Below are 20,183 nucleotides of genomic sequence, written 5' to 3' on the forward strand. Positions count from 1 at the left end.
AGCTTCTCTTACTGTTACAGTAAGTGTTGATAAATCAGGGGGTAAATTCTTAAGCGCCTAGATTCAGAATCTGAATCAAATGTGTGTGTGTGTGAGAAAGAGAGTTGAAGGAGGGTGGAGAGGAGAAGCTGGAGAAAGAAGGAATGATAAAATGAGTGCGCGAGTGAGTCCTGGGGAAGTCATCAGGCGGAGACAAACGTCGGGGATTCCATGCGAGACTTACCAACATTCCACAGCTGAAACTTTAGACAGCACTGGGCAGAGGACAGACAGAGACAGAGAAAGGAGAAAACTGGAGGAAAGAAGTCCAACTAAAAAGACTGTGACAGTCAGGTCTCTAACCTCAGGAGTTTAACTAGTGCCTGTTTGTTCCTCATATGAGCCATGACCTGGTCACATGGTGTGGTTGATAGATTGTGTTCTACACAACCTGCTTCGATCAATACAACCGACTGTTAAGTCATTGTGATGAGGCAGGCTATCACGTCAATCTGTATTAAATCACATCTGGGAGACGCAAAACAGTGAACGGACTCCCTGGTTCAGACGTACCCAATCTTGTTTATCCAGCCCCCGTTACTATTTTGGCTGTCTCTAAGACTCCCCCAGACTGTAAGGATTTCTTCCAGCGAGCCCAAGTCAGAAAAAGGAGGAGATTGTTGGTAAATCACTCAGCACGATTTAATCAGCACATTCACATCAAACCCAGCAGCAGGGAACGACAAACAGCTCATTCGGGAAATTCAATTGAATCCATTCAAAACACAGCAATTTAAAATCCATAATCAACTTAAAATGACATTGACACTAAAAAAAACACATTAAAAAGGAAATTTAAAAAGCGACATGCAAATAAATATAAACACAAGAAACTCCAACAGCACCAGCAGCTTCATATGATGAAGACAATGATGAAGGTGACGGTCAGTGACCCAGGGCTACTGCATGCTGTTGAGGAACTTGGGCTGCTCGTCACCTCGAGGCTGCAGGAGCTCCCCAGCGATCTTAGGCCCTGACTTTTCCTGTGGACAGGAACAGGAAACAGTTAGGGAACATGAAGTAGTAGTCAAACCAAGGACCGATCAGACGGGAGACGGTCTTAACGCCAAACCCACTAAAAACGTGACACTTACCTTCAACATGCCATCCCTTTCCCATTTGAACAGGCCACAGTTACTGCAATAGAGAACGCAGCATTATCATGTCTGATGAGCGCAGTAGCACGTGACCTGCATTGTGTTTGAGAGTGTGCGTTTCAACTGGGCCCCTGAGTGGCGCAGTGGTCTACGGCACTGCATCTCAGTGAAAGAGGCGTCACTACAACCCCTGGTTCGAATCCAAGCTGTATCACAACCGGCCGTGATAAAAACTGTAGTGTGTGTGTGTACGTGTCTCACCTGCAGTGTTTGTGTGGCAGGCGGTCCAGTGCGATGGCTCTCTGTCCACAGGGGCACTTGAAGAAGCGTTTGGTGGCGTCGTGCCACAGCAGCTCATGCTTCTCCTCCACACAGCGATCAGCAGGCTTGAAGTATGTGTACTTACACTGGAGACAAGACACAGATAAACACAGATAAATATGTGTCTGATAAATATGTGTCTGCTATCATGCTAGGAGTCTGGCCGATCTGCTATCGCAAAGACACTAGTTATATTGGTCTGACAGGATGGTTCAATGCTAGGAGTCTGTCTGCTAGTAGGTGAATTAGCTAGGAGTCTGAGATCTGCTATCATGCTAGGAGTCTGGATGATCTGCTATCATGCTAGGAGTCTGGCCGATCTGCTATCATGCTAGGAGTCTGGACGATCTGCTATCATGCTAGGAGTCTGGATGATCTGCTATCATGCTAGGAGTCTGGACGATCTGCTATCATGCTAGGAGTCTGGACGATCTGCTATCATGCTAGGAGTCTGGACGATCTGCTATCATGCTAGGAGTCTGGACGATCTGCTATCATGCTAGGAGTCTGGATGATCTGCTATCATGCTAGGAGTCTGGACGATCTGCTATCATGCTAGGAGTCTGGACGATCTGCTATCATGCTAGGAGTCTGGACGATCTGCTATCATGCTAGGAGTCTGGACGATCTGCTATCATGCTAGGAGTCTGGACGATCTGCTATCATGCTAGGAGTCTGGATGATCTGCTATCATGCTAGGAGTCTGGATGATCTGCTATCATGCTAGGAGTCTGGACGATCTGCTATCATGCTAGGAGTCTGGACGATCTGCTATCATGCTAGGAGTCTGGACGATCTGCTATCATTCCAGGTTTACACACACCATTGGGACCGTTGTAATCGTACCGGTCTAAATCGCTAGTTGGCTCATGGGGAATATTCTGAGGTGCTAGGAGATGGACGCTTTCATCTGACTTACGTAAAGGAAAGCTGATGGTTCAAATCCCAGGAGTAGATTTTGACTCAACAGAATAAAACCGTTAGCTGATAGCTGATGACACTAGAGAATAAGACCTGTGATTGGACACGGACCTTTTTACAGCTGACGGCTCGACACTTCTGCTCTCTGATGTTCCTCATCTTGTCCTCCATCGCCTCCTTCTTCACCAGGGGGTCAAAGTAGCTCTCCTGCTGCTGGTACTCTGCCTAAAGAGAGAGATAGGAACTATTAACCCTCGTCTAGGGGAAGGGGGAATCATTACAGGAGAGGGGAACTATTATAACACTGGGCTAGAGATAAGGGGGAATCATTACACTGTTACACAGAAAAGGGAGCAGTTACACTAGGCTGCTATGGTTACGTAATTGCTGACTCACCGCCTGTAGCTCGGCCCCGTGCCGGGACTTGGCGTTGAGGATCTTCTTGAACTCCTCTGATTGGACGTAGTCCATTTTTTCCCGCCTCTTCTTCTGGGCTGGCTCCTCCTCCTTGGCCCCAGGCTGTTCACCTGTACAGAGGCAGATCCCAGAGGATGGGTAAGAACAGGGACTCTGTGTGTGTGTGTGTGTTGCGTGCGTGTGTGTGTCTGTGTGCTCAGGTGTGTACCATCGGACGAGGACAGGTTCTTCTGCACCCTGGTGGTGATGTCAGTGCTGTTGCTCCTCTTCCTTTTCACAGCGTTGGGGTCTTCTTTGGCCAGCCCAGCCCCCTTCACTCTCAGCTTCTTCAGAGCAGCCAACTAGAGAGGAGAGGGGCAGCTTCACCTTTAACCTCCAACCTATGTGACCTTTGAACTCTAGCCTCTCTAGGACATCCATTCTACAGTCAAATCAACAGTGCAACAGTGCAACAGTGTACACTAAGCATGAAAGCATGTGATAGGATGAGCACCACCTACCTTGGCTGCTGATAGGCTGTGTGGCGTCGGGGGAGGAGGAGGAGTGTGGTCAAAAAACAAGATATCATCTCCCTCGTTAAAACCCCTGCCCAGTGTTGGGGTGTGGGGGGCGGTGGGGCTCTGGGTGACTTTGGGGACCTCTGAGGCAGACTTAGGGGAAAGGAGGGTCCCTCTAGATGGGGGAGAGGCCCCTGGAACCCCCGCCCTGCCTGTGTTCTGGAGGACCCTCTGCTGGATCTCCTCTGCCCGGCGTCTACGGTTCTCTAAGAGCTGCTTCTGCTGCTGTTTCTGCTGCTTCAGGAGGTCAGAGGCAGAGATGGACTGGACCCCTGCACCAGCTGAGCCCTTGGAACCTGGGGGAGTGGGAGAGAAGGTAGAAGAAGAGAGAAAGATGATATACAGTAATTCTAATGCATTAACAAGCAGGGAGAAAACACACAGAGGTAAAAAATAAATCAAAAGGGTTTCCTTCTAAAGCCCTCCTGTCTTTCTCTAGTCTCCAGATGGCCCATCTGATGTGTTCATGGGTTTGGTCTGGTCTGCTTGAGTGAGTCAGTTACCTGGGGGTTTGGTGAGGTGTCTCTTCAGTTGGAGGGCTCCCGGGGTAGGCATGGATAACAGGTCCTTGAAGTCGTCTGAGCAGCCAGACACCTCGTTAGACTTCATGGCTGAAAAACAATCAAACACATTAAGAAAGAGCACCAGTCATAAACCTCTCTCGCCCCCCACTCACTCCCTCCATCTCCCCCAGTCTTAAACCTCTCTCGCCCCCACTCACTCCCTCCATCTCCCCCAGTCATAAACCTCTCTCGCCCCCACTCACTCCCTCCATCTCCCCCAGTCTTAAACCTCTCTCGCCCCCACTCACTTCCTCCATCTCCCCCAGTCTTAAACCTCTCTCGCCCCCACTCAATCCCTCCATCTCCCCCAGTCTTACCAAGTCTCTTGGCCTGGCTGGCCAGCTGGTCTGATCCCTTCACAAACAGGTTCCCTAGAGTGGTCTGGGTGGGCTTCTTAGGGCCAGACGCAGACCTAGACAGGAACGGAGGTGTACATAAGTGAACACAATACAAACACACACATACTGACTCACAGCGCAGACAAACACATAGAGCAGTGTTTTCCACAACTACATCGAGTAGCCAGCCAGCCAAACAGAAAGAGTAGCCAGCCAGCCAGCCAGCCAGCCAAACAGAAAGAGTAGCCAGCCAAACAGAAAGAGTAGCCAGCCAGCCAGCCAAACAGAAAGAGTAGCCAGCCAAACAGAAAGAGTAGCCAGCCAGCCAGCCAAACAGAAAGAGTAGCCAGCCAGCCAAACAGAAAGAGTAGCCAGCCAGCCAGCCAAACAGAAAGAGTAGCCAGCCAGCCAGCCAAACAGAAAGAGTAGCCAGCCAGCCAGCCAAACAGAAAGAGTAGCCAGCCAGCCAGCCAAACAGAAAGAATAGCCAGCCAGCCAGGCAAACAGAAAGAGTAGCCAGCCAAAAAACAGAAAGAGTAGCAAGCCAGCCAAACAGAAAGAGTAGCCAGCCAGCCAGCCAATCAGAAAGAGAAGCCATCCAGCCAAAAAACTGAAAATGTAGCCTGCCAGGAGCTCTATTTTGATGGCCTCTGGTACAGTATAATACCCTGAATCCACAGCGAAATTATTGAATACATTATTGAGTTTACCTCCCAGATTAGAAAAATGTGTTGTGGTATTGCATTCTGTTCATACATTATGATAAACTTGGGCAAATTAATACATTTTCAATACATTTAGTTGGTTCCCTACTAAGGTCAATAAATGTTTGAATGTTGTTCTGTTTTAATGCCTGGATTCCGTGAGGGCCCCAATTAACATATTTGGACCAGAATGAGGCCCTCCACTACCTAACGTTCCTGCAGTGATGATTCACCATCTTCATCAAATGTTTTCAGAATGTATCTGCAGACATTCACCAAAAAGCCTCGGCCTACCAGTAGACTATGCAAATAAGGGAGCCAAATGACAGAGCCTCTCAACGATGCCATTGGGTAGGCTACACTGACTGACGAGACGAGAGTCACTCACTTTAGAATCACTGTCTGGCAAACTTAATTCAAGTCAGTTCGACACCTTTTATAAACGAGTCAACACTTGCTGTTTAGCTGTCAATCAAAGCACAGTAAATAGTCTGTGCGTCATGGCTCCGCGTGGCTGGAGTAGCCATCCAGCTCTGTGGAACACGCCAAAGAAATGAATGTGCCAGAAAGATAGGATTTACCACTTACATTACACGGGACGTGCAACTTCACGACTATCACGCTCTCTCCCTCCTCTGTGTAAAGACATTTGACTGCAACCAACCACAGCACACACAAATTGTACCAGGAGGCGGGACAGACAGCAGACTGCGTTCCTCTGTCATTGCTCGCTTTGTGACTGACAGGCGCCTATCCTATCAACAGAGCGCTAGAAGCGATGCAGATCGCTCATTCTAGCGGGAGAGGACTCGATGGACTAGCGAATTGAAACGTTTAAATGAAAAGAAGTCGATTGAAAATGATTCTGTAACCGGCTGATTACCGGCGCTAATGGAAAACACCGCTTAGAGACGACTGACGCTTACATAGATAAACACACTGACCAACCAACACACACATGCACACAAAATTCACTGTGACACACACACACACTCACAGTGCGGCAGCGCAGGCTGGTGAGGACATGCCTCCGTAGTGGAAGCCAGTCTGACACAGTCGTTCCTTCAGGCTGTTGCCCTTCCCCTTGGCCTTCCCTGTGGCCTTCCCTGAGAAAGACGACTGCAGCTCGGCCCGCTGGGCACTCATCCTCTTATACTGGGCCTTGACATGGTACTGGCAGTACTGGCACTCATACTGCAGAGAGAGAGATAGCACATGACAACAGTCCTACACCCTCCTACTGCAGAGAGAGAGAGAGAGAGAGATAGCACAAGACAACAGTCCTACACCCTCCTACTGCAGAGGGAGAGAGATAGCACATGACAACAGTCCTACACCCTCTTACTGCAGAGAGAGAGAGATAGCACATGACAACAGTCCTACACCCTCCTACTGCAGAGAGCGAGATAGCACATGACAACAGTCCTACACCCTCTTACTGCAGAGAGAGAAATAGCACATGACAACAGTCCTACACCCTCCTACTGCAGAGAGAGAGATAGCACATGACAACAGTCCTACACCCTCCTACTGCAGAGAGAGAGATAGCACATGACAACAGTCCTACACCCTCCTACTGCAGAGAGAGAGATAGCACATGACAACAGTCCTACACCCTCCTACTGCAGAGAGAGAGATAGCACATGACAACAGTCCTACACCCTCCTACTGCAGAGAGAGAGATAGCACATGACAACAGTCCTACACCCTCCTACTGCAGAGAGAGAGATAGCACATGACAAGTCCTACACCCTCCTACTGCAGAGAGAGAGATAGCACATGACAACAGTCCTACACCCTCCTACTGCAGAGAAAACACTAGAAACTATGTCACTTCACAAGTTCTCAAATGTCCCCCTCTCTATTTGGCGGTGGTATATGACTGACACAGCAAATATGAATGACACCGATCAGCCTTTAGGTCGGTTCTGAGGGTCAGTGTGGGTCAGAGAGTGGATGGATTAGCTGTTGAGCGGTTCAGGTTGTGTGTGTTTCTGGATGTAAAGGCAAACCCACCAGGTTGACAATCTGAGAGCAGGGGTCTCCATTCTTCTTGGCTGCCTTACAGGTGCCATAGTCCTGAGCCTCCCCCATCAACAACACCTTCTGATGGTGGTCCACTGACAGAGACACCTGGGGGGTGGAGACAGAGAAGGGGTGGGAGAAGAGAGAGTGATGGTGAGAACACACACACACACACTACAGACAAAGTAAACACACACACACACTCACCCCGTCATATCCGTCTTTGGCCTTCATGGGGTTGGGGTTGAGGATGCCCATGACGGTGCCTGGCTCAGTCTTCCAGTGTTCCTTATGCACCTCCCCAAACAGGAAGAGAGACACGTACACTTCCAGGTCATGGAGGTCAGATAGCTTCCAGATGCTGAACGTCTTACCCTGTGAGCGGAGGGAGGGAGACAACTCTTAGCGCTGATCTCTGACCCATCTGAAATGAATACAGGCAGGCCCACTTCTTGTCAAGTCAATGACTTGTTTTTAATGAACATTGGTCAACCTTACATACTTCTGGAGTCCTGAGTGTCCATGTCAATAAAACCACATGATCATTGACCTACTGTAGATGATGAAGTTGTATGTTGGTATACAGTATGGAGCAGTGGAGGCTGCTGAGGGGAGGACGGCTCATAATAATGGCCAGGATGGCGCAAATGGAATGGTATCAAACACATGGAAACCGTGTGTTTGATATCATTCCATCTATTCCACTCCAGCCATTACCACAAGCCCATCCTCCCTAATTAAGGTGCCACCAACCTCCTGTGGTTTAGATGGGGTAATTTGGGATGGCAGGTAGCCTAGTGGTTAGAGCGTTGGGTCAGTAACCGAACGGTTGCTGGATCGAATCCGAGTCTACAAGGTAAAAATCTGTTGTTCTGCCCCTGAACAAGGCAGTTAACCCACTATTCCCCGGTAGGCCGTCATAGTAAATAAGAATTTGTTCTTAACTGACTTGCCTCGTTAAATAAAAGTTGAATAATTCTGGTCTTACACTGCTGTTGCTCTGTGGTGTAGCTTTGTTGACCAGCACAGCGAAGGTGACCCAGTCGCACTCATCCAGTTTCTCCCGGGCCAGGCGCCCAGGCAATTGGGAGAGCCGAATCAGCTTGCGGTCGGCCATCTTACGATCCATCTCCGTGGAGGACACGCGTGGTCGCCTGAAACCAATGAACCAATCAGAATCCAGATCTGAGCTCGGGCAAGAAACCTTGGAGAGTTTATGTGTGTGTTACAGGTAGATGAGTGTGTGTGTGTGTTACAGGTAGATGAGTGTGTGTTACAGGTAGATAGATGAGTGTGTGTGTGTTACAGGTAGATGAGTGTGTGTTACAGGTAGATAGATGAGTGTGTGTGTGTTACAGGTAGATAGATGAGTGTGTGTGTGTTACAGGTAGATAGATGAGTGTGTGTGTTACAGGTAGATAGATGAGTGTGTGTGTGTTACAGGTAGATGAGTGTGTTTGTCTGTTACAGGTAGATGAGTGTGTGTTACAGGTAGATGAGTGTGTGTGTGTTACAGGTAGATGAGTGTGTGTTACAGGTAGATGAGTGTGTGTTACAGGTAGATAGATGAGTGTGTGTGTTACAGGTAGATAGGTGTGTGTGTGTGTGTGTGTTACAGGTAGACAGATGTGTGTGTGTGTTACAGGTAGACAGATGTGTGTGTGTGTGTGTGTTACAGGTAGATAGATGTGTGTGTGTGTTACAGGTAGATAGATGAGTGTGTGTGTTACAGGTAGATGAGTGTGTGTGTGTTTACATTTTTTTTATAGCTACTATCGTGTCTCATCGCTACAACTCCCGTACGGGCTCGGGAGAGACGAAGGTTGAAAGTCATGCGTCCTCCGATACACAACCCAACCAGCCGCACTGCTTCTTAACACAGCGCGCATCCAACCCGGAAGCCAGCCTCACCAATGTGTCGGAGGAAACACCGTGCACCTGGCAACCTTAGTTAGCGCGCACTGCGCCCGGCCCGCCACAGAAGTCGCTGGTGCGCGATGAGACAAGGACATCCCTACCGACCAAGCCCTCCCTAACCCGGACGACGCTAGGCCAATTGTGCGGACCTCCCGGTCGCGGCCGGTTACGACAGAGCCTGGGCGCGAACCCAGGGACTCTGATGGCACAGCTGGCGCTGCAGTACAGCGCCCTTAACCACTGCGCCACCCGGGAGGCCGTGTGTGTGTGTGTGTGTTACAGGTAGATGAGTGTGTGTGTGCTCTGACCTCAGCCGCAGTCCAGAGTACTTCTCGATGGCGACGTCTTTAGGGAGAGATGGAAGGGGATTGGCCTGTCGTACGGCAGACAGGGCTGCAGCCGCATTGGACTGGGAAGGTAGCGATGAACGTACCGTACTGTTGGTCCTACTACTGCTTGCTATTGGCTGGAAGGAGCTGTGAGTCTTAATCTCCACTAGTGGACCTCTGGCGTCTGTAGCGGCTCCTGTAGTGCTGGGCTGGACCTGGTGAGCTGTCCTTTGACCTTTGCGTTTGAACAGGTCAGCATTGTTGAGCTGAGCGGTGAAGTCGGAGGACTCCTGTAGCTTGGTGCTGTCTCCTCGGTCTGGGGCAGACGAGGGCTTCCCCTCTGTCAAAAACAACAGATGAAGAGATTCCTTTAAAACACACATCCACAGGCACCACCGTCACCCATTCCACTTTACACAGATGCTCCTTACATGACATGTTAAGTCGCCACTGTGTTCCTGTAAGCTCAGCTTTGACTTTGATGAGAATACATGCTGAAACACAAAATAACATATGAAAGTAATACCTGCTTGGGGCTTGGTCTTCTGTGTGGGACGAACTGGCTTGGAGGAGCTCTGTTTGGGGGGACCCTGTGAGGGAGTGTTAGCTTTGGAAGGTGCCTTTGTTCCTGGGATGCTGTTTGGGGTAGAGGTGGCTGTAGAGCTCTTCTGGGAGGCCTCTAGCTGCTGCTGCAGCCTCTGCATCTGCTCCTGCATACGCCTCAGCTCCTCTGAGAACACACAGAAACACAACAAATATGATTAGAACCAGAAACCTGCCATGAATTAAAAAGCAAAGGAGACCGTGTGTGAAGCTGACATACTTTAAGAGTAGGTATCTGCATTTTAGAAACATTTACTGTATACATAATATAGGCGTTAATGCTACGCTATAGTGCTATCATAATCATTTTGAGGTACTGAACTCCTTGTGGACAAACCTTGTAAATCTTCTTGGGATTTATTGAGGTTATCAGGAGCCTTCCCTCCAGACGGCTGTGTTTCGACTTCTTCCTCCTCTTCAATGCCATCCACATCTCCAAAGAGAGCAACGGCTCCATCCTCTTCCTCCCTCTCCCCACCCTCCCCCTCCAGGCCCTCCCTGTACTCTTCATCATCATCATCGTTGTCAAACAGGTCATCTAGGTTATCCTCTGCTTCCTGGCTAGCCTGCTGCTCCTCTCCAGCCTCGTTCTCAGCCAGCAGCTCTGTTAGAAGGTCCAGGTCATCATCACCTGACACACACACAGTGTTATAGAGTTTTGTTTTGATCAAAGCCATATATTGATTATTCCCCCCCACCAAACACAGACACACGAGTTGTATCCCTTACCATCCATTTCCTGGAATTTTAAGATCAAACCTTTCCCGATTAAAATGCAGATCTAGGAATAAAAAATACAGGTATTTTAACAGTCATATCCCGAAGACACAAGTGTTTATTGACATGTCATTAACTTATTTATGGACACGGCTAGCTAAAGCTTTACAATTTCCATTATGTATATTCTCTCCCATTATCTGTTTCCTACTAACACCGAAATAAGTAAGTTATCCGATTTTCACAACGTTTAAACTAGCAACAACGCGTACAGCAAGCTAGCAAACACATTATGAATATGATCTCCACTCCAGACAGTGCGAAAACCGCGGTAACAACAATGTCACTCCGAGGTAATGACGGTCATTTCAGGTCAAATTACGTTGTCGATTGTATACTTTTTGTGTAGTGACCACGAAAACATTTTCTTGAAAATAATTATATTGTTCACCTTACTTGATGGTTTCAGGGACTTCTCTAGCTAGCTATCGTCGTTTCTTCAAAATACTACTGAGAAAGAACTGAAATCTGGCGCTAAACGAAGGACCCCTATCAAATAGAATAGTGGCTACTACTTTGCCTGTCCACAATGTTTTTGGTAGATGTTTCCACTCACAAATTACTTGCATATCGCAGATAAAATCATAGAAAACGGTATACCTAGTTTAATTTTTTTGTTGAAATTATACATTATTTCATTTTATTGACTGGTGTAGGCACGGCTCTTTTAAATATAGACTACAGTCGCTGTCCTAATATATAAACAAAGTTTGTGAACGTCAACAAACATGGTATGTGTTTACAGAGATCCGGGATCAAGTGCATATTGAAGTTGAATGGTTAAGGTAAGGGTTATGGTTAGAGGATGTTGCGTCCCAAGGATTCCGGATTGCACTGACTGAACAAACATATGAAGGTATGTAACTAGGCAAGTTCGTTAAAGAACAAATTCGTATTTACAATGACGGGGACGGGGGTTCGGATTAAACATAAAAATATGGGACAAGCACACGTCACGACCAGAGAGACAACACGATATTACAAAATGAGAGACCAAAGACAACATAGAATGGTAGCAACACAACTACGTGGGAGCAGCACAACATGGTAGAAACATTATTGGGCACCGACAACAGCAAAGGGCAAGAAGGTAGAGACAACAATACACCACGGAAAGCAGCCACAACTGTCAGTAAGTGTCCATGATTGAGTCTTTGAATGAAGAGATTGAAATAAAACTTGTCCAGTTTGAGTGTTTGTTGTAGCTCGAGCTGCTTTATCCCATAGATAGATATAAAGCAGATTCCGTTCTATATCCATGGTGGGTACTCTGTTGCATTTTTTCAGGTGCCATCAGATGTGTGTGCAACAACAGACAGAAACAGCCTACTGTACCAAGAACACCTTTATTACATATTTTCATAATTATTTTACAGAATCACAGGATTTGTGAATACATCTGGATACAGAAGTTATCTAATACGGTACACACTCCCTTGCATAGTCATACTTCCTGCAGGCTACATAAGCTGTAAATAGGTTTAATTATAAATGTACAAACCATGACGATGGATAAAATGTATGTGCAATATACATTTACAAAAAAACATTAAAGTGTCTTAGGCATCCTTCCCTCCGTTGAAGCAAAAGATTTTCGAATTATTCAAAACGAAATGTCTATGCTTGTAATTGTAATCTATTCATAACCTTCATCGAAACAGAATTACAGCTGAATTAAATTGAACCACCCGAAAATCCGTAATAAGCATTTAATAAAACAAAATTAAAAACTAACGCTTTAACAAGAAACTATGTGACAGACAGCTGTCAATAAGAAAACCAAGTTACCAAACTTAAAATACAAATTCCAGTTCTCCATTTACCACCTAACAGCATAACAGACGCAATACATTTCACCCCTCTAACAAAACAAAAGTGTGTCTAGTTGTGCACTGTAAGAACACATTTTATATTATAGTTACATGTTCTAAAACAGACCAGAGCAACATAGCCCTGAACTGCAAAATAAACACACTTTTTAGAGCATAAAGGTGGCATTTTACTCTGCCATAAATCAGATGATGATGAAGAGGAAGAATCTGATTATGGTGCATCTGCGGCAGTTGTCTTTGTTGTTGCTGATGACTATGATGAAGGCTCAGATGATGCAGTCCATGATGTGAATCTGCAGGGTATCCAGGTCTGGTAGGATCTCGTTACACTTGGGGCAGACGTGCTCCGGTATATTCCCCTGCTGCTGCCAGTCCCTGGCATCACCACCTATCAGACACACAGTGGTATGGTAACTCTATTCCCTTATATACACACACACAATTACATCATTTATCGTTGTTGTAAATAATGTGAGATGGAGAGGAGCAGAGGGTTTTCATGATAAAAATAAATATGAGATCACATTTAATTGGCAGAAAACAATATGATGTGCCCTGGCTTGAACCTTGCTAAAGCCAGGTACTGTCCGGTACCTCTGGCTCCTTCCATGTTGTGTGGAGCAGCACCTCCATGTGGATTGCCCCCACGTGACATGTGTCTTCTCTGCATATCGCTCAGAGATTGCCTACAGAAACCAGACGTAGTCAGGCGGTGGATCCAAAATGAAAGTGAACGTGACCAATCTGTGATCACATGACCAATATATAATCTGATGCGCACCTGCCCAGTGAGTCCATCTCATCCTGTAGCTGAGTGTTCTGTTTCTTGACAAATTCCAGCTGAGCAGACAGACGTTCTTTCTCCTCGTGAATCTTCTCCCGAGCTGCTCGCTCCGCGTAAAAGTCAGACGAGTACACCTCCGCCTGGACAATGAATAGCACACACGCATTATTAAAATGATACCCACGCATATAAAATCAGACAGACAAAACATTTGCCTATACGTGTCAATGATTATAAAGGTGTGGCTGTATTGTTGTATAGATATAAATGTGAATGCCATGTACAGAATGGAGTGTATTGGTTATACATTTAATTTCAGCCAAATAAAATGTCATATTCAAAACATATTGTGAATGTTGTATAATTGAGGGACTAACAACGGACCAACGGGGGGGCAAGAGATCGTATAAACCATAACTCAGAGTTAAGAAGGATAGTTCATGAAAAATGTATGTTTCTGAGAAAGGATGTTGCGAACTCATTTTGAATGATGCCAGCAATACACCTGCTCAAACACTATTCAAGTACACCGCTTGGGTCTAGTTCTATAAGTGGAGCATTAACCTTGCTTGTGCTGTTTTGTTGAGATCACACTCCTCAGAGAAGCCATGAACGGACCCAATTTCTATATTCTGCTTCTTGCTGGAGTCTTGGTCAAAGGGCGAGGTAGGCTGTTGTTTTAAGTTGTAGGCTGTTACCATACAATTACTCTTTCTACACTCAATTTACATAATGATGCTGTGTATATGGAATCAGTTTATCGTTCCCTTGCTTGTGTGTTGCAGAACTCCGATGGGAAAAACTATTTGACCAGCCCTTACAGTTTAACTGCCCTTCAAGACAATCCATCTCCCACGTAAAAAGGTGTGAAAAGGCAAAAGGCTGTTCTAATCTGCTTACTATCAATCTTCTACCAAAACGACGGCACAGATTCCCAAAATGAAATGGCACTAATGATTGGAGTAGACGTTTTACTTTTCATCACCAATTATAAACCAAATTATCTCTGCATAGACCAGTAGGTGCGCTGCACTGTACTGTAGATATTGGGCATATCAAATAAAACAACTTCAAATGCATTTTTTGTTTTGAAATCATTTCAACTATTAATATGTGCATTGTCATGTATCTAATTTCAGTCAACATGTCAACTACTATGAAGACCGTGTGTGGGACTTTGAGTGCAAAGACACATTTGTCTCAGAGCCTGAGTGCCTCTGGTCTCCTTACGTAAATGACTTTGATCAAGAATTCAGCTTCAAATGCCCCCAAAACTATGTCCTAACTGGGGTGAACAGCTATCATTCCAACTACTATGAGGACAGAAGGTGAGTATAAACCTCAATGTTTACCAGATCCTATATTCAATTGGTACATTTCATTTTTTCCAAATACTTTGAGCGGTTGATTGAGCCTGCTTGGAGTGCCATATGAGCAGCATTTGCACTTTTGGGACGATTCCATTGGTTCCACTGAAGTATTTGAAAGAAAACAAGTTTGACAATCTTGACTGTGTGTTATACTATACATGTATGATTTCCATCACTGTGTCACAGGTGGAAGTTCTACTGCTGTCGAGTCAACAGCTACCGTAACCAGGACTGTCAGTGGACCCCCTACATCAACTACTTTGATGAGGTCATCTCTTGGCAAGTCCCAGGCCTGAACTACCTAGTTGGGGCCGGAAGCTACCATTCAAATTATTATGAGTGAGTACAATGTGTGTGTGTGTGTGTGTGTGTGTGATGTAGGTCAGGGGAGCGATGTTTCAACAACAAGAATGTTTACCTCAAAATGTATTGTGTACTTTCAGAGACCGTCGTTGGAGATACCAGTACTGCACACGGAAGTCAAACTGCTGATTATTGAATTCTTGACCCAAATGACGAATAAAGATTGCCTACTAACATTCTTTCTTGTGTTTCATTGAATTATTTCATTCATTAATGCATATTCATATATAAAATCAAGCCAGGCTGAGTTGAAGTATACTTATTATTATTATTTTTTAATATAAAAATAAAATAAGAGACAGTGGCACCTATTTCACCTCATGAAAATATAAACTGTTACACTTTTTTGGAAGGGTACTTGGCCTTAATTAATTGAATTACTGGTTTAACAAAGAAGCTGCCTTCACTGACAGTCACTCAAATGTCACTTTTAAGAGATGCTGTTCAACTCCAAATGTTCACACAGAGTTCACTGTAAGTAAATAAGAATGGTTTAATCTTTTTCCAAGTGTGAGAACACACACACACACACCACACAAACCTCCAGCTCAACGCAGAATAATTCACATGACACACACAACTAGATTGAGAACACACAAAGAAAACCTACCTGAGCCTGAAACACAGAGATCGTTTCCAGCTCCTTCTCCTTCTGATACATCTCCTGCTTCATGACATCTATCTGCTGTTGCTTAGCAGCCAGGGCCTTCTCTGCTGTGTCCAGTCTGGTCTGCAGGTCTCCCACCTCCTTAGTGACCAGTGGCTGGAGGCCACAAAGAGGGCAACGGTCAGATTCATCACCTTCACCATGCCATACCATTTTGACAAAGGACAAAACTAGACTGATTTCTGTTTAACAGAGGCTAAGTAGTGTGGTCACCTCTTGGTTCTTGCTCGCTTGCTTCAACTCGTTGTAGTCCTCGAATAGCTTGGTGTAGGCATCCTTCAGCTGGGTCAGGTTAGTCCTGAGGAGGGGAGGGGCAACTGACTCATGATGACTAAGGAGTATTTAGATATAGAAACTCATGGCATTGACCAGTGGAAACTGATAGGGAGGGGAGGGGGAGGGGGTTCAAAAGAGGAGCAGGGAATTTCTGTCCCAAGACCCCACCCTAGGGAATGGCCCAATAGTGTTGGGGGAGTAGGAATATGTCTGAGTGAGAGTGTGTGCATGCTTGACTGTTGTCCCACCTCTCCTCTCCAGCCTTCCTCTGCTCTAGCTGGCTCTGGGCCTTCATGCTGTCCACCTGCAGCTTCAGTCTGTCATTCTCACTCTGTACCTCCTGCTTCTCTACCAGCTGGGCTGTCAGAGTCACCACCTCCTGCTCCACATCCCTACATCTACAGAGAAATACAGAGAGTGGGACAGAGGGAAAGTGAAAGGGTGTATTGGGGGAAAGGGAATGAGCAAGGTTAGCATAGTTTACATGTTTTCATTGTCTATGTAGCTCTCTCCTCTCAGTCTCTCTCACCTGTCCTGCAGGTTCTTCTTCATGCCCTCAGCCTCGCCCAGTTTGCTCTGAGCCTGCTGTAGCTCATTAAACAGGCTCATCATCTGAGCCTTCAGATTCTCCACCTCTGACACAGCCTGACACATAACAGAGAACAGTCCAACAAACCGACAGTTCTGATCGAGAAGCTAAGGGTCAGGACACTGTAATGGGGACATTTAATAAAGTTAATATTCAGTTCAGAGTAAATAACACAACGCTTAACACAAATGTGCTTTCTCTTCCTGTAATACACAGGATTTCCAGGTTTTATTTGGGACACTCATGTACTGATTGATGGTCACTAGACTTGATACTGAATGTTATGGATTGTTCATGTCTGTTGATAGCGATTGACCCCAGACTGGAGGTACAAGGACCAAGGACACTGATTGTTATTGTATTCTGGGACACTGATTCTGTAGCAGCTGATATAGTGACTTCCTACAAGCCTCTCAGCGGGTTTTTACAGAACATTGGTGGAGTGAGACGAGACTATAAGGGCCTGCTTCTGTGCTGGAGGTGTCTCCCTGTTGCAACTTGTATTAAACCACATTGATTTACTTTAACTTATTTTAAATCTGGAAAATCCCTATTACATACTGTACATTAATACATTTAAATCTCAATAACTCGCCTGTTCTTACAGGGTGAGAGACAAGCTCTAAACCAGCCTATCTGTGTATCTACCTTCTCCTTCCCAGAGTTCTGTTGGAGCGCCTCCGCTGGTTCTGGCTCAGTACCACATGCTGTGTTGGCTAGTGCTGGGGAAACCACCTCTGGCAGTAGTGAGGTCTGTGTGGAGCTCTCCGTGTTAGTTTCTTTCTCCTCCAGCTCTGTGATTCTGAAAGACATAGGAACATCAGTCTTCGGTTCCACCCAAACATAAAGCCCAAGCAGAAATGCGGCCTACCTGGATCTGGTAGCCTGGAGCTCGACTTGTAGCCTCTCCACCCTCTGGGTCTCCTTCCTCAGGGACTGGAGCAGCTGGCTGACAGTCAGCTCCTCAGACTCCTGCCTGGATACACTCATGTCATACCTGGGGTCCCTTTCATTATGATACAGCTCCTTTCCAGTATCTTCTTTCTACACACACACACACACACACACACACACACACACACACACACACGCTAAAATCAGGACACACACCCTTTTAATATGAATGGATGGAGTAAGTGAGTGTCACTCACAGCAAACCTGATCTCTATGAAGGAGTCATCCTCTGACCCCTGACCTGTCTTGAGCTGGAGTTCAGAGTTCATGGCCACCAGGTCATTCTTCTCAGCCTGCAGACGCACCAGTTGGGCACGCAGCGCCTCCAGTTCTGAATTCTGATTGGCTGTCTCGGCCTGGAGGTGACACAGCACAGATAAAGACAAAACAGTCTGCCCAGCAGTATATCCATCTATCCATATTCTACTATATATTTTTTTTTAAACACACCATCTTTCTTTTCTAAGCCTCTTATTTTGTTATACAAAATCTACAAAAAATCCTCCATACAATAATTTCTCACTTAATAAGCAGATTGTGTGGTCTAGCCAGAGTAACCTTGTGAACACTAGCCTTCCCTTTCTCTCTCTCTCTCTCTCTCTCTCTCTCTCACACCTGTCCCTTCCCCTCTCCTCCTCCCTCCAGCTCCTCCACCTTCATGCTGAGCTCCTGGTTGTGTGAGGAGAGGGCCTCCATACGGCTGCGCGCCTCATCCAGCCTCCCCTCCAGGAACTCCTTCTCCTCCCTCTGCTTCTCCCTCCACACAGACAGACCCTCGAAGCGCTCCTTCATCGACGCGTTGGTCTGCTTCAGTGCCTCTAAAGGGGAAGATACACAGAGAGTACATTACTGTAAAAACACACAGAAACACACACGGACAGAGCAGTCAATCATATAATCAGCCAGTGCAAGACAATCAGAACCTCATATGCCGTAACATCCTAATGTCCCCGCCCCATACAGGAGATTCTCAATGAGCTTTAAGGCTGAACCACATTCTGGTCCCTTCTCCATGCCTCACCCTTCAGGTCTCGGTTCTCCTGGATGAGGCGGTTCATCTGCAGCAGCGTTTCCTCCAGGGTGCCTGTGGTGGGGCTGTGGCCAGGGTGGGAGCTTGGACCCCGGGAGACGTCCCCGTTCACCATGGGGGAGCTGGACGCCATCACTCTACAGCAAGGTGAGGAGGTGTGGAGACATGCAAGTGGACAAAACATTCTCAGACCATGGAATACACTAGAATGAGAATACGGATTCTGATTCTAGCGAAGCCCCGTGCAAGGACAATCAGATGTTATATATCCTCTAGATCTGTATGCATCAAAACAACAGCACACCTTGCCAGAGGTGTGAAGGAATACTATTGCATACAATGACTCATGTACACTGGGCAATATCCGTTATTGAATAATCTTATCAGCAGCTGTCACGTGGTAGGAAGCTCAGCAGCCTGCCTGAGTGTGCTGGCCACTTTTCATGTCATTTAATAAACCTCCACAGGTCTGTGACGGAGTGTATATTGTAGCGACCTTAAAGCAACACCTAGCGAACTCCTCAAGAGGTTCAGACCTTTTGGCGTAACGGACCTCTTGTTGTAACTCAGTGTTTCCCAAATTCGGTGCGCGTTTTCATTTCTGCCCCACCACTACACAACTGATTCAAATAACCAACTAATCATCAAGCTTTGGGCAAAAACCAAAACGTGCACCCCTTTGGGTTGCGAGGACAGGGTTTGGGAAAAACTGGTTAAACTGAAAAGGTTGTGTGTCAAACTCATTCCATGGAGGGCTAATTGTCTGCTGGTTTTCACTCCTCCCTTGTACTTGATTGCTACGTTAAGGTCACTGATTAGTTAGGAACTCCCCTCACTTGGTTGTTGGTCTTAATTGGACACAATTTGAAAGGAGGAACCAAAAACCAGCAGTCACTCTGCCCTCCATGGAATGAGTTTGACACCCCTGGGTTTATTGTACTTTCAAGACAACTGGGAGCTAGGGAAAAAAACGAGGTCGAATCATGACGTCAGTGATCTTCAGGTTCCGGAAGTCGGCGCTCGACAAAGAGACCAAAGTTCCCAACTTGGAACTTTCAAGACGGAGCTCGTTTTTTACCGAATTCCCAGTTGTCATGAACGCATTTAACTCGGAAGATTTTCCAGTTTGTTTGAACGCGTCATAAGGTGTTGGCTTTCGCTGGACCGGTGGTTCAGTCCCAGTCGGAGCTAACCCCCAAATACTCTAAAATAACATCACAAAAGGCACCACTACCGACTCAGAACATGGGTTGACAGACAGCTGCCAAGGCTGCCCCCTTTTCTCCTACTCCTTTCTCTTTCACTTCCTCATTTGAAATTCTACCAAACGTTACCTTCAACGATACAACAATGTACCATATTTGACTGCTTCTTTAGCTAGCTGGGGTAAAAACAAGGTGAAAACGAAATCATACTTCCCAAACTGTTAGTGCGTCACATTACACCTAGGCCTAACAAATTAATCGCGATTTCAATACTCACACGTGATTAAAATACACCTTGAAAGAACTCCGATACTTCTTTTCTAAGATCAAAACACTTCTGTTTCGTTTTTCTTCGGACTTGTTATTGGTTTACAGCATTTCCTTGTCTTAACGTCACGTCACAAAAAAGGGTGTGTGATGATCAAATCTTCAATCAAATGGAGTTTACGCTGGTTTGCCTTCAAAAGCCGTAGATGCATCTATATATTTTGCAAATCAGTGAATA

General features: G+C 46.2%; 3 protein-coding genes across 11 annotated transcripts; 1 reads left to right on the top strand and 2 right to left on the bottom strand.

The window, feature by feature from the left end:
* Nucleotides 1-662: 662 nt before the first annotated feature.
* Nucleotides 663-11,101, bottom strand: mcm10 (minichromosome maintenance 10 replication initiation factor). 2 transcript variants are annotated; one of them, XM_042311170.1, is made up of 18 exons: nt 11,000-11,101; nt 10,561-10,612; nt 10,169-10,462; nt 9,755-9,958; nt 9,208-9,568; nt 7,971-8,136; nt 7,190-7,357; nt 6,974-7,090; nt 5,955-6,151; nt 4,233-4,327; nt 3,856-3,963; nt 3,296-3,648; nt 3,004-3,136; nt 2,775-2,905; nt 2,490-2,603; nt 1,398-1,543; nt 1,134-1,176; nt 663-1,022 (listed from the first exon to the last, which is right to left on the bottom strand). In XM_042311170.1, exons 2-18 carry the CDS (start codon nt 10,565-10,567, stop codon nt 939-941), a joined length of 2,721 nt encoding a protein of 906 aa, XP_042167104.1. In that variant the 5' UTR covers nt 10,568-10,612; nt 11,000-11,101; the 3' UTR covers nt 663-938. The 2 variants fall into 2 exon arrangements, with proteins under 2 accessions (XP_042167104.1, XP_042167105.1); XM_042311171.1 differs by having other exon boundaries at nt 11,005-11,093.
* Nucleotides 11,102-11,114: 13 nt separating this feature from the next.
* Nucleotides 11,115-15,136, top strand: LOC112214266 (hemagglutinin/amebocyte aggregation factor). 3 transcript variants are annotated; one of them, XM_024372894.1, is made up of 7 exons: nt 11,115-11,202; nt 11,354-11,464; nt 13,812-13,890; nt 14,010-14,088; nt 14,364-14,552; nt 14,781-14,933; nt 15,038-15,136. In XM_024372894.1, the coding sequence occupies exons 2-7, from the start codon at nt 11,459-11,461 to the stop codon at nt 15,084-15,086; spliced, it is 555 nt and encodes a 184-aa protein (XP_024228662.1). In that variant the 5' UTR covers nt 11,115-11,202; nt 11,354-11,458; the 3' UTR covers nt 15,087-15,136. The 3 variants fall into 3 exon arrangements, with proteins under 3 accessions (XP_024228662.1, XP_024228664.1, XP_024228663.1); XM_024372896.2 differs by lacking the exons at nt 11,115-11,202; nt 11,354-11,464 and adding an exon at nt 11,471-11,740; XM_024372895.2 differs by lacking the exons at nt 11,115-11,202; nt 11,354-11,464 and adding an exon at nt 12,746-12,845.
* Nucleotides 11,936-20,175, bottom strand: optn (optineurin). 6 transcript variants are annotated; one of them, XM_042311175.1, is made up of 13 exons: nt 19,956-20,170; nt 18,465-18,610; nt 18,098-18,261; nt 17,641-17,799; nt 17,361-17,533; nt 17,138-17,291; nt 16,430-16,545; nt 16,149-16,298; nt 15,838-15,922; nt 15,568-15,720; nt 13,222-13,364; nt 13,035-13,126; nt 11,936-12,828 (listed from the first exon to the last, which is right to left on the bottom strand). In XM_042311175.1, exons 2-13 carry the CDS (start codon nt 18,604-18,606, stop codon nt 12,707-12,709), a joined length of 1,653 nt encoding a protein of 550 aa, XP_042167109.1. In that variant the 5' UTR covers nt 18,607-18,610; nt 19,956-20,170; the 3' UTR covers nt 11,936-12,706. The 6 variants fall into 6 exon arrangements, with proteins under 6 accessions (XP_042167109.1, XP_042167106.1, XP_042167107.1 ...); XM_042311172.1 differs by having other exon boundaries at nt 18,059-18,261; XM_042311173.1 differs by lacking the exon at nt 19,956-20,170 and adding an exon at nt 19,010-19,411 and having other exon boundaries at nt 18,059-18,261.
* Between the last annotated feature and the right edge of the window lie 8 nt (nt 20,176-20,183).

The sequence above is a fragment of the Oncorhynchus tshawytscha genome, linkage group LG33 (assembly GCF_018296145.1).
Source record: "Oncorhynchus tshawytscha isolate Ot180627B linkage group LG33, Otsh_v2.0, whole genome shotgun sequence".
Taxonomy (NCBI): domain Eukaryota; kingdom Metazoa; phylum Chordata; class Actinopteri; order Salmoniformes; family Salmonidae; genus Oncorhynchus; species Oncorhynchus tshawytscha.

Bases quoted from the DNA above. Each gene is read 5' to 3' on its own strand.
- mcm10 (XM_042311170.1), bottom strand. The intron at 7,358-7,970 runs GTAAGACCAGAA...CTCCGCTCACAG, and splicing joins CACCACAGAGCAACAGCAGT to GGTAAGACGTTCAGCATCTG. The intron at 2,906-3,003 runs GTACACACCTGA...GCCTCTGTACAG, and splicing joins GAACCTGTCCTCGTCCGATG to GTGAACAGCCTGGGGCCAAG.
- LOC112214266 (XM_024372894.1), top strand. The intron at 14,089-14,363 runs GTGTGAAAAGGC...ATCTAATTTCAG, and splicing joins TCCATCTCCCACGTAAAAAG to TCAACATGTCAACTACTATG. The intron at 14,553-14,780 runs GTGAGTATAAAC...ACTGTGTCACAG, and splicing joins AACTACTATGAGGACAGAAG to GTGGAAGTTCTACTGCTGTC.
- optn (XM_042311172.1), bottom strand. From the start codon at position 18,606: ATGGCGTCCAGCTCCCCCATGGTGAACGGGGACGTCTCCCGGGGTCCA. The intron at 15,923-16,148 runs GTGGGACAACAG...TCCCCTCCTCAG, and splicing joins AGGAAGGCTGGAGAGGAGAG to GACTAACCTGACCCAGCTGA. The intron at 15,721-15,837 runs GTGACCACACTA...TGTGGCCTCCAG, and splicing joins AAGCGAGCAAGAACCAAGAG to CCACTGGTCACTAAGGAGGT.